Below are 13,353 nucleotides of genomic sequence, written 5' to 3'. Positions count from 1 at the left end.
ACTACATTCCAGTTAGCTCCAAAATCCACAATTCCCATCTATTTACAGCAGAGCCAGAAGGCTGAGATTTAACAGCACCCCGTTCGCTTACCATTGATCTAAACCACAGACTCTTAAGTGGTAACATCCACAGCACAGCTGATCACGCCCTCCATTCTCCACAGGCTCCCTTCACTTCTAGAAGAAGGTCACAGTTCCCTTTTGTCTACCTGCTTTACTGCCCTCTCCTTTCTTTCAGAGCCTTAGGCTCAATCCCTTGGTGATCTATCCTGACTAATGGTTTCATGGCTTCAAAAGTAAGCTAATGAAGACCCTAATTTTCACTTAGGCTTCTTACCTTCAATTGAGCTCCACTGAAGATATAGCCAAGTACCTACCCAACTTCTCATTTGAATTTCTAGTTAAGTATTAGAAACAAATGCCAACATCAAAATTGCCAATTTCTACCCAAGAATCTGCTCCTCTATCCTGTTAAGGAACAGCCAACAGGATTTGTATCCTGTTAAGGAACAGCCAACAGGATTTGTATCCTGTTGGCTGTTCCTTATATCACTCTGAACAGAGAATGGCCACTACTCATTATCTCCATTACTAATATCATCAAATCCTGTTGGCTGTTCCTTAGATCACTCTGAACAGAGAATGGCCATTACTCATTATCTCCATTACTAATATTTTCTTCCCAAGGTATTACATTGGGGGCTGCCTCCCCATTTCCAATGAAGTTTTCAGATATTGTGTTTGGTTTTTAGGTTTGTTTGTTTTCAATGATTGTTTTTGCAGTGGGGATGGGACCCAGGGCCTCACTGATGCTAGGTGAGTGTTCTATCACTGAGCTATATCCCCAGCCCTGTTCCAAGCATTTTGAAGCCACTTCACCAATTTGTGGAAGATAATCTAATGATGGCCAATACTGCAGTGCCTGGAAGCATATGCCTGTCTGTAATTCTGGCAACTCAGGAGGCTGAGGGAGGAGGATGCCAAGTCAGAGGCTGGCATGGACAACTTGAGAGCCTGTCTCAAAAATCAAAAAGGGCTGGGGATGTAACTCAGTGGTAGAGCACCCCTAGTACTGCCCAAAAAAGAAGGGAAAAAAAAAAAAAACCACCCATTTCTCCCTCTCGCTCCACACATGCCACTCCTCCATCCAGAAATAGAGTCTCTTTCCAAATCCTCCTTTTTGGTTTTTTTTATTTGTTGTTTGTGTGCCAGGGGTTGAACCCAGGGGCGTTCAATCACTGAGCCACCTCCCCAGCTCTTTTAATATTTTATTTTGAGACAGGGTCTCACCAGTTGCTTAGGCCCTTGCTAAATTGCTGAGGCTAGCTTTGAACTCATGATCCTCCTGCCTCAACTTCCTGAGCCCCTGGGATTACAGGCACAAAACACCATACTCTGCTACACATCCTCCTTAAATCTGGACTGGTTTGGTGACTTGTCTTATCAATGGAATGGAACAGAAGCAACACTCTTGAGCCTCCTGTCTCAACTTCCTCAGCCACTGAGATTACAGGCATGTACCACCAGGCCCAGCTGGGATCTATCTTTAAGTGAATAAGCAGCTTCCGGTTTCACTTGGGGCAGTTGGTCACTGTGCTATTAAAGCTATTCAGGCTACTACTGAATGATGAGATACTGTGTGGAGAAAGATCAAAGAAGAAGCCCATGGGACCAGTTACATGAGTGAAGCTTTCTAAGAATCTTTTTGCCACCCTTAGTAAATGACCCAAAATGACATCACATGGAACAGAACCAATGACCTAATAGACCCATAGCATCGCAAGAAGATTGGAGTGGATTTGTTAGGCAGTAATAGATAACTAAAATACCATGATCACAACAGAATCTGCTCCCTATAGAACTATTCGATAATGCCAAATATTCTAAGAACTTGGGACTCTTTCCTCTTATACTTCCATTGAATTTTTCTTGGACTACTTCTGTGATAATTTCAAACCATTTCCTAATCAAGTTAAATGGTCTCAGAATAATTCTCTAAAAAAACATACAATTGCTGTACTATGTATTCCCCTTCAGGGCAATAAAATTCACACACTCTGTTAATATTTATAACTATTTACCAATACTGAACACTTGCCAAAATACAACTTCAGACCATGATAAATTATACCCTTGATTTTAATGGAGCACTCAAAATATGCTTGCCACCAGCCTTTAAGCAAAATCCTGGCAGTCGAAGCCAATTTGTAAACACAGATTTATGGGGCAGAGAGTCTAAGAATGCCAGTCCTATCCTTTGGTCACTGCTACCACACTGCCACCTCCTGTCTTATGACTCTGAAAGCCTGAATCAGAGGCGATAGTCGATAAAGGAAACTCAGCTAAGAATAGCACAACTAAACATCTTTCCGCCTCTCCTTCCTCCCAGACCAAACCAACTGCCAGCATTACTGAATGGATAATTCATACCTTTCAAAAATTAGTTACTGCTAGAAAAGCTGATGCCTGAATGCAGCTAAGGACAATTATAATGGAGTCACCTCAAATAGATAAAGGTAGTTCAACAGCTTCACTTTAAAAATCAACACAACTGCAGAGATACTGCTCATAAAAGGATCTCAAAGCATGGCAAAGATAATTTCCCACTTGCTGACTGAATGAGGTACATAAGCAAAAGCAACTGAGCTACCATACTACAGAAAAATTCACGTCAAGCTCCTTAGAGGGAAAACCTCATCTCTAATTCCAAAAGATACTTTTGAGCCTTAGCTGATAACCCATTTATTTCAAGAAGAGTGACAAAACCTCAGAACAAACATGCCCCCTTATAGCTTATTATAAGAGCATTTGGCCTGAACAGAGAATGTCAGTGATCAAACAAATCAAAAGAAAATCCAAAAACAGAAGCCAAGATTCTCAATTCCCACTGGCTCCAGGGGCACCCATCACATTTCTACAATATCTTTCTCTGGTTTACTGTGGACACATGGTAGAAGTTACTTAACATTTAGTTTCTAAACATTCTATGAAGGCCAAAGTAACAAATCTTTCAGGCTGGGGATGTGGGTTGGTAGGAGAGTACTTGTCTAGCCTGTGTGGGTTTGATCATCTGCGGGGGGAGGCTTGTAAAGTAGGTATAATCTCAGTGACTTGGGAAGCTTAGGAGGGAGGATACCAAGTTTGAGGCCAGCCTCAGCAACTTAGCAAGACACTGTCTCTAAATAAATAAATAAATAGGGTCAGGGATATACCTCAATAGTAGAGTGACCTCCAGTTCAATTCCTTGTACAAAAATAAAGAAAAAAAAAATCTTTCAAGCTGCACTGAGAAAACAATGAATCAAGTAAAATTCCTCCATCTATAGTTACATATTGCTGATCTTAAAATGGGCACTCCACAGATACCTTTGCTTGTTAATTCATAACAATCGAAACCTCAAGTATCAGCATGTGTGAGAAAGGCGCTACACAAGATTCACCTGTACCATACCTATAAAGAAGGGTACTGTTATGCATACCTGTGCTTAAATGTTCTACATTAAAATTAGCTATGCCACGCAGCTTGGTGCACACAAGGCCCTAAGCAACTCAGCAAGATCCTGTCTCAAAATAAAAAATAAAAAGGGGCTGGGGATGTGGCTGAGTGGTTGAACACCCAGGGTTCATTCCCTGGTACAAAAATTTAAAAAAAAAAAAAAAAAAAAAAAGTTTGTGATATCCTAAGACTTTGAAGTTGGCCCACAGTGAGGGTTTATACATGATGGCTAATGGGCACACTGGTGGTCATGGCACCCTCCTATTCTTTACTATTTACTATTAAAATGCAACACTAGCTTCTAAATGGAGGCTTAAAGTAAAATGCATTTAAAACCTCATCCAAGGGCTGGGGATGTGGCTCAAGTGGTAGCGCACTCGCCTGGCATGCGTGCGGCCCGGGTTTGATCCTCAGCACCACATACCAACAAAGATGTTGTGTCCGCCGAGAACTAAAAAATAAATATTAAAAATTCCTCTCTCACTCTCTCTTAAAAAAAAAAAAAAAAAAAAAAAAAAACCTCATCCAATTTATGTGTTAAACAAGTATTCCAAATAAAAGTTATTATTTTTTTTCAAGAACATTTGAGTTTAAAGGATTCTTCTTGGAAAAAAAATATATTACCTATAATATTATGCCATTTTCTCTCCTTTATTTAAATGTGTTTCCTGCTACACATAATCCTAATCAAGGCCAACAGCTAAATTGTAAATGTTTGATCAAAAATAGTTAGGCTGGGCTGGGGATGTGGCTCAAGCAGTAGCACGATCGCCTGGCATGCGTGCGGCCCGGGTTCGATCCTCAGCACCACATACCAACAAAGATGTTGTGTCCGCCGAGAACTAGAAAATAAATATTAAAAAAATTCTGTCTCTCTCTCTCCTCTCTCACTCTTTAAAAAAAATAAATAAATAAATAGTTAGGCTGTAGGCAGGTGTGGCAGCACACATCTCTAATCCCAGCTACTCAGAAGGCTGAAGGAGTATTGGAAGCTTGAGATCAACCTCAGAAACTTAGCAAAACCCTATTTCAAAATAAAAAATAAAAAGAGTTGGGGATGTAGTTCAAAGATAGAGCATCCCTGGGTTCAACCACCAGTACCAAAAAAAAAAAAAAAGGTATAAAAATTTAAAAATTTTTCAGAAATTGAAAGTTGCAGAAATTTAACTAAAAACCACCATCCTGTTCCCTCCATGTCAGCAACTTTGCCATTCCCTCTCCCATGCCCAACAGCCCACAACATAACAAAAAAAGGACAGTGCTATTTATATAATCACATACGGGTACATACAATGCCAACAAGATAGAGGTGGCTCTTCCAACCAAACTCGGCTAAAACAACTTTTTTTTAAGAGAGAGGAGAGAGGGGGGAAGAGAGAGAGAGAATTTTAATATTTATTTTTTAGTTTTTCAGCAGACACAACATCTTTGTATGTGGTGCTGAGGATAGAACCCGGGCTGCACGCATGCCAGGTGAGCGTGCTACCACTTGAGCCACATCCCCGGCCCCTAAAACAACCTTTCAAAGTCACAACTATTTCCACACTCACTTTTACCTCCAAGAGGAAAAAAATTTAAGCGTATACCTTGAAGTCACCACCAAGACTTCCTATGCTGCATCTTTTATATTTGTAACCTAAAATGCAACCCAATGTAATCTTCTCTTCATTTGGTATGTATTTGGATGTGGAGGACCTCAAGCTCTATATGGTACTACTATAATCTTCCCCAACTGAAGGATATCTGAATGCAGAAAAGCCACATTCCTTCCACATTCCCTCGAGACTTGGGTAATCAGGAAGTAAGCATGGTCTGAACCAAACTCAACAATACCCCTTTTCGCACCCAACAGTGCTAGCAGTTAAAGCTAGGCCAGTTTGCCAAGCATCCAATCACCTCCTGGACCTGCTCCCCTGTTTAGTCAGTGCAAGTCCATTCATCCATCTCAGAGTGCTGCCATAAGCATTCTCTGGCACCAGGTTCCCAACATGCCTTGCACAGCAGGTATAAAGGTCACTGCTACACAAAGAGGTGTGGCTGTCTCAGATGCTCACATGATGATGGGATAGAATGAAACCACTTCTAAGCATTAAGAGCACAATTTGGGGGCTGGGGCTGTAGCTCAATGGTAAAGCACTTACCTTGCATGTGTGAGGCACTGGGTTTGATCTTCAGCACCACATAAAAATAAAGATACTGTGTGTTCATCTACAACTAAAAGCAAAACAAAACAAACAAAAAAGAACACAATCTGGAGCCAAGCCCTGTGGTGCATACCTGTAATCCCAGCAGCTTGGGAAACTGAGGCAGAAGGATCACAAGTTCAAATTCCACCTCAGCAACTTATTGAGGCCCTAAGCAACTAAGCGTGACCCTGTCTTAAAAATCAAACATAAAAAGGGCTGGGGATGTGGCTTAGTGGTTAAGAGCCTCTGGGTTCAATACCAAGGTCCAGAAAAAATAAATAAATAACACACCACCACCTGAAATCCAGCAGGCTTACAAGATTGACCTGAGGCAATCAACTTGCTATCAAACCCCACCATTGCCACCTCTTAACCTAGCCATAGGTACTGGGCACATGGTCCCCAGGATGCCTTCTTGGCCCTCTTCCAGACCCTGCACAGATGAAACAATCCAGATAAGGAAAACTACATCATAGCTCCAAGGTTCAGTTAAAGCAAAATTGTAATGTAGATTTCCAGCAAATTTACCAAGGCAGAAAAAGAAGGCTCTACTTTTAAGACATTTCAGCAGAAGCAAAGGATTTATAGTACTCAGCTGTTCTTTCAAATCAGTTTTTAAGTCTCCAATGTACTCAGTCCTGTTTACTTTGCTAGCAAAATACTATCATTTAAAATCCTAAGCATTTTAGCTAGTGAAAAATGAGCTTGAAAATTTAATCTACATTGTTAATAAACTGAAGAAGTTTTCCACTGATAAATATTTGCTGCTACTGGTAACATTTTGCTTTCTGTTTTCCAAAAGAGGAACTTGTGTTTATTATAAAGTAACAAGTAACTAAGCATATTTTTAGGCTGCAGCAAAAGCCTTTAAGAATAAAACAGTTGTTACCAGACAATGTTTCTAATTTAATTCCCTACACTGTGGAGAAACTAACCTCAGATTGGAAAAGAAAAGCAGAGGATAAGGTGAATTACATGCAGGTCAATGAACTGTAGAACTCAAGACATTTAGAAACTCTGAAATGCTAAAATGCGAGTTCTTCAAATAAAATCATTTGCCTATCTTTAATATAACATTTGATGAAAACTAAGGGCTGGGAAAGGAGCTCAGTGGTAGAGTGCTTCCCTAGTATGCTTGAGGACCTGGATTCAATCTCCAGAACAAAAAAAAAAAAAAAAAATGAAAACACATTGACTAAACATGAAACCAATTAGAATTTGTAGAATGTGCTTACAGTTTTTTTTACCCAAGGTAATCAACTCATAGACTTTATCTTTAAACTTTCTTTGAGGGGATATGACTTCTCCCTTCATTTTTCAATTCCTGTAAAACTAAGATTAATTTAGATACTTTTCAGTACCCATTATTTTAGAAGGTTCTTAAAAAAGAAGTATACCATACTATAACTTGATTCCTACCAAAATGCCCAACTATAATTAAATAAGGTCACTTGACTATCTCTCCAATTATCCTAATGAAAATTAAGCATATAAAGAAAGAAATCTACAAAAATCCAAACCAGTTCTGCACTATAAACAAGATATGTGAAAATGCTGTGCCTGGGGGAAAAAAGTTCAATCTAGAAACAGGCAGAATTTTTTTTTCCTGCCACCTATCTCTGCAAAGCTAACCCCTCAGGCTCTCCAGCACACACACACACACACACACACACACACACACACACACTCACCAATACTTAAGAGACACAAGCAGACCTGGTTTGAATTAACTTCAAGCTTATTGTTTGGCACAGGATGGGGGAAGGTAGAAGGCAGTAACCCTAACCCCACTTTGCAAAACCCAGAAGGGTACAGACCAACCCCAGAGGCACTGGGAGGGACCAGTTCCTTTCCAGTTAGAATTACAGAGACCTGAACAGGCCTGCACTAGAGAAAGAAGCCATTTCTTCAAAACACTTCAGTGGCTAAAGAGTCTGCAAATATTTTGTAAAGTGACACACTACATATGCTCATGGAGAAGAGAAATCCCACTGCTGAAATAGCACAAATCTTCCAGATTTCACTATCTCTGGGTGGTTATTTGTATGCAGAAATCATACCAAAGGGCCAGGAAGCATGGACAAAGGCAGTGTTTGCAGAAACCTGCATAACTCTGGAGTGATTGAAAGGCACTTCTGGGTTCACTCAGATATTCCAACACCCACTAGCCAGCATACAGGGTTTAAAAAAAAAAAAAACCTTTCCTCTCAGAAGCGCCCACCATGGTGTCTCAACCAAAGAAAGAGAAGGCAGGGCTGCCACACCAAAAGAAATGGACAGCTACCTTCACCTATCCTGGACCTGCAGGTATGGGGATCATCCATAGCTTCCTAAATCTGGCAGATTCTCAAAGACTGATCCTAGAGATTGATTTCCTGCTCTGGTAACTTGACCTGCTCTGCAAAGAACATTAGCTGTGAGAGCTTCCTTGACAGACTTTTATAACCAGTAACAATAAACCAGCAGCAGGGGCCACAGACAAGCCCTCTATTCCTTCCCAGAATTATCAACAAACAGCCTTGCCATAAACTTAAACCGAGGGAAAAGACAAGAAAGGCCAAGCCATACTGCAGTCACTTAAGTATAAAAGAAAAAGAAATTGTTTTCAGCTGTGTTTTGACTTGCCTCCTCAAAACTGGGTAAGAACAAAATAAGCAAGCTCACCTTTGCCTTTTGGGGACCGAGTGTTCAACTTCTATGGGTTTCCCGTGCAGTTCCATTTTACCTGTGGAAATACAAGAGGTGAGACCGTCGGTCAGCTTCAGCGGCTCTCCCTACCCTAAAGACCTGCACAGACTAAGCGACGGCACAAATGGTTCCTGACACCCGGAATGGACCCCACCGGCCGGACGAGGCTCAAGGCTGAAGAGAGTAGCCAGGGCCACTAAATAGGAAGCTGACCCCCTCAGGTGGGTGTGGGCTTTAAACTTACAGATGGTTGAGGAAAGAGATCAAGTGTTGGACCCACGATCTGGGTAACATTCTAGCCCTCCCCCCTCGCCACCGCCTCTCCCCCCACATCAAAGAGTCACCCAACCCAAGGTCCTCAAAAGGGAGGTGGCCACTACTCTCATCTCCTGGACACTCCCCACGGGACAAACTCGGGGGAGGGGACGCCCCGGCCCTTCTCTCTGTTCAAACCCAGGCCCGAACACTTCGCGGTGGAGAGGGCAGGGAGTGGCAGGAAGGGGTCGGGGACAGCAGAGGAGAAAGAGTGTACAGCCAGAGATATAGCTCAGTCAACTGAACCCAGGCGCCACCGGCGGCTAAGCGTCCCCCATCAAGTCTGAGCTATAAAGAAGCCAAAAGGCACAGGATTCCCAAAGGGTGCCCACTGCAGCTCTCCTTTGAGTGTCCCACGCCAGCCCGCGGTCCTACCACGCACTGTCCCCGGGGCCGAGCGCACCCAGTCACCCCCAGAGGCCGCAGTCGCCCAATGCTGGGGCCGGGAGAGCGGCTAAAGGCGCAGCACCGTGGCTGTGGCTCTCCTTCTGGAGACAGGCGGCCGCCTCCGCCCACCTGCCCCCTTGCTTGTCCGACGGGGTGAAGTGGAACCCGGTAATCCGGCCCATTCGCTCCTCTCCAGCAGGGTGGAGAGGGAGCGCTGGGCCGCTTGTGCGAGGCACCAGCCCGCGCGGCCTCACGGGCACTGGGTCGAGGGCACTTTCTGTTCTCCAGGGCCGGGGGACAGAGAAGCAGACGCTGTAAATAACGTCCAGAGGAAAACACCAAGGAAGAAGAAACAAGCGCGCGTCTGCGCCCGGCCTCGGAGGCCCCGGGCCTGGAGCACGCGCTGGGCCCGGCCCGGGCGGGGCGGTGGGAGAGCGCGCCTTGCAGCCCGCGCCGGGGCGGTCTTGACAGCGCGTCTGCCCTCGCCGGGCGAACGTGGCCCGGGGGGCGAGTCGCGGACCCCAAATTGCAGCTGAAGCCGAGGAAAGCCCCGTGCCCCTACGCGTGTGAGCGCTCGGGCCTCACCCCCGCTCCAAGCTCGGGCCGGGCCTGGGGCCCCGCGGAGACGCCCGGCCCGCTAGGGCAGGCGGCGCAGGGCCGGGGCGGACGGGCGCCCGGGCTGGGGCCCACCTGAAAGCGCCTCGATGGCCTTGAGGGCCCAGCTCTCGTCCGGGCAGTCCACGAACGCGTAGCCCGTCTTCACCAGGAAGGGTCCCGACACCGGGATTTTAGCGTCCTTGAAGATACTTTCTAGGTCCGAAGGGGCGGCGTTCTCGCTGAGGTTTCCGATATACAGTTTGTTCATTGTTAAGAGTGGTCGTTTTAGAAAAAAAGGAGAAAAACGAAAAATTAAAACCACCCACGGTGATGGATGGATCCGGAGGGTTTTGTTCTCGTCTTCTCGCCTTTAAAATACACAAACACAGTAAGAACCAAGCATAAGAACGAGAAGCGAAAAATCGGATCCGAGGGTTCTTGTTTTTCCAAGTATTAAAAAAAAGAGAAAGAAAAGAAAAAGCCTAGCTACAACCCCAAACGCATCAACGACTCTTCCTAACTCTGAGGAGGAGGCGGGATTAGCGAGAGAAAGGAGGAGGAGGAGGGGAAAAAACTACTTTTTGTCTCTTCTCCCCAACCCCTTTGGCATCGGCCAGAGGACTGTGAAAATATCACACTACGAGAGGCAGGCGCCGCCTCCCCATAAAAAACCCAGAAGGGTGACTGGCAGGAGGGAGGGGAGACGGGGAGGAGGGAGGAAGGCGCAGGAGGCGGAAAAAATCCGCTCGGAGTGTCCGGCTTTTTGAATGAGCCACGTGTTCAAACTACAAATCAACGTCTCACGTGAGGAATCCCAGCGCCTCAATTAGAGTGGGTTTCCGAGGAAAGGGAGGAAAAAAAAAAAAAAGAGCGAGCGAGAGGAAGAGGGGGAGGGGAATCGAGATTGGGCGAGGGACCCTGAGGAGGGGGAGGAGGAATAGGGGAAAATGCTAAAGCAGCCGCAGCCGGGCTGCAGAGGGGAGTGCCGCGCGGGGAGCTGATTGTCACCACCCGAGTTTAGAAAGGGTTATCTGGTTAGGGCGGATCCGAGAAGGGAGGAAGGGTTAGAATACTGATTTTCCTTTTAAATAAGGAAAAAGAGTAACGGTGCTAACTTGACAATTGCTCAGCTCTAGCTCCTCTAGTTTTAATCATTCGATTTTTAAAAATAGGTGATTAACAACAAAACCGAACAGTCACAATCTTGAACTCGCCTGGTGGCTTTGATGACAAGGAGGAGTGTAACCCCGGCAAAGACTCGAGCACGTTTACGAGGGCTGGCGGAAACGCAGACAGGGAGTGGGTTAGGTGGGGGCGGGAGAGGCGGGCAGACGCGCCGCACCCTCTGCACCCTCCTCGGGCCTCGGGCAGCGGGGTGTGGGGCGGCCGGGGGCCTGGGTGGTGGGGGAGGGGAGCCCGCGGCGTCCTGGGCGGGTGTCTGGGCGACACCTCCTCCGCCTGAGCTCGCGGTGGCTCTAGGCTTCGCGTTTGCCATTGGCTGCTGGGTTCAGAAAGACTCAGGGATAAATGAGGCCGGGGGCGGGCTTGGCCACCGGTGGGGGAAGGGAGCGCAGGAGCGGAGGTTTCTGCTGTGGGGATGGGGACCTCGGGGGTTTGGGCAGCCCGAGGAGCAAAGTCAAAGTGGGAAAAGTCGGTACTTAAAGGGAAACCCTCTCTTCCTGTGGTTTCTTAGAGGGGGAGGGTCTGGGTAGGCTAGCACTTTCATTTAAATAATTTTAGTTGGAGAACTTGGGACTCTTAAACAGGAAGACTGCTCTGCGTTTCCCCTAGGTGGTATTCGCTCTTGAAAAACTGCTGGAGTCTCTTTCTGCCTGCATTTGACCATGCGAGCCATTCATAATTTTTCCTGTATGTAAGGAGTACAATGGTTGGTGAGTGGGGGAGGGTCTGGGCCCGGTGGAGCCTTCACAAAATGTGAACTGGACACCAGGAATACGGAAACAGGCAGTGCTGAGGTTCTTGTGGAAATCTCCCACCTTCGTTTAATGGTTGTGTACTGCACTCAAAAGCCTTCGTTTGTATCAGATACTTGTGATATATTTTTAACAAGTATTTCATGAAAAAGATAAAAAGCTAATTTTTCAAATGTAAAATTCTATTTTGCATGGAAATAGAAACACTCATAACTTGATATTCTTAATAGAAAAGTGTGTGAAGAGAAAAATAATTGTGATTTATATTGGAAACATTAGTAATTGACAACTGATAAAGTTTGCGTCTCTGTCAAAACTGTGGCACTTAAAAGGATGTTTTCCAATTAAAAGGTGAATAGCAGATTATTTTTAAACATTGGAATTATTTCAGGATATAAAGGGTCTTTATATTTTGTCTTTTAAAAGGAACTTAGAATTTTGTGTTCAGTAACCGGAAGGTGTCAGATCATCCATTTTAAATGCCACTGTTCTAACAGGTTTTTCTTTCCTGCCAAGCAAATTCAACTTTATAAATGTAAACACACTTTCACAATATTTTCATTTAGTTTAATTTAGTGAGATGTTTTAACTTTGAGATGGGAAAAATGTGTTTTTGTGTCAGTGTTTAGAACTGTATTAATGAGCTCAATATGGAAATATTTCAGTGGCGAAATTTCTCTTTTTAGAGAGCCTACTATTTTTCACTTTTCGTGCTTTTCAAGAGACGGTTCTAAAAAGGGAAAAATACAATGTATGCTTATGACTTCTTTGGTACTCTGTGAATAAAGTTATGAATTTATTTTTTTAAGTACCTGTTGCATGTGATCAAAAATTATTTGGAGAAGTGTTTTGGATTTGTATTTGCTTTTCTAAAGATCACTTTAAATATTACAATCTGTTGGTCATTTAACTCTTAGTTAATTTTTTTCATAACAACAGGTTTGTTATATTCAGCTTGCTTCCAAAGTTGATGGGAATGGTGGCTTCTGGATAGTTGACTGTATTTGTTCTTATTAAAACCAAGACCAAAGGAAATAACTACTTGTAAACCATGAGGAAAATTGTTTATTTTTCATAAATACTAGTCCATGCTTATCTGTCACTATCAAACAAATCTAACAGCTGGAATTTAAAACAAATGTGTGCTGTTTTGATGAAATGTGTTCCTGGGACTCTTGTGAACTTAATCTGTGTATTATTGTAATAAACTGGATACTCTGGCTAGGAACTTAAAAACATACACGAGCAATAAAAGCTCAGACATCAAAAAGGGACAGGGGTATAACCTACTTACAATCTTGCAAGCATTTGAAGGATACATACTCAACGGCAGAGTAAAAAGATCATGGGTAACTGAGTACAAAAATATCTTCGGTGGATTTTTAAGCACGAATATAAGTCGGTATAATTTACTGTCTTTATTAATCTCACACCAATTAACTGAATCTGGACTACTCCAAGTTCATTTGAAACAGTTGTGGCTTCTAATTAATTTTAATTCCACAAAGAAAGGACTCCCGCTCATCTACTTACTCTTTGGACAGTTGCACCTCATCTGCTGACCTAACGGACAGTAAAAATGTTTCTTGTGGTCAGTGCAATATTACAGGAGAAAAGGTACGTATAGGAGGTCGGTTACCGAAGCCGCATCCACAGGTTGTGGGGAAGATGCTGGGCAGGCGTGGGGGGAAAGGGCAATCCTGTCGCTCCCACCCCGCTCCCGACCGCCTGCGACCTTCACGCGAGTGGGC

The 13,353-nt window shown here is 44.2% G+C and overlaps 1 protein-coding gene across 1 annotated transcript in view; it reads right to left on the bottom strand.

Moving 5' to 3' along the window:
• The window catches only part of Igf2bp3 (insulin like growth factor 2 mRNA binding protein 3), a 139,194-nt gene extending 128,706 nt beyond the window's left edge, over nucleotides 1-10,488 (bottom strand). The window contains exons 1-2 of the mRNA XM_005319105.4: nucleotides 9,762-10,488; nucleotides 8,346-8,406 (exon numbers count right to left, since the gene is read on the bottom strand). Coding sequence (XP_005319162.1) covers nucleotides 8,346-8,406; nucleotides 9,762-9,936 — 236 coding nt within the window. The 5' untranslated portion in view covers nucleotides 9,937-10,488. The remainder of the gene's footprint in view (nucleotides 1-8,345; nucleotides 8,407-9,761) is intronic.
• Between the last annotated feature and the right edge of the window lie 2,865 nt (nucleotides 10,489-13,353).

This window comes from Ictidomys tridecemlineatus, chromosome 2 (genome assembly GCF_052094955.1).
Source record: "Ictidomys tridecemlineatus isolate mIctTri1 chromosome 2, mIctTri1.hap1, whole genome shotgun sequence".
NCBI lineage: Eukaryota > Metazoa > Chordata > Mammalia > Rodentia > Sciuridae > Ictidomys > Ictidomys tridecemlineatus.
The sequence above is the reverse complement of the archived record's forward strand: the minus strand, read 5'-3'. Positions and strand labels throughout refer to the sequence as shown.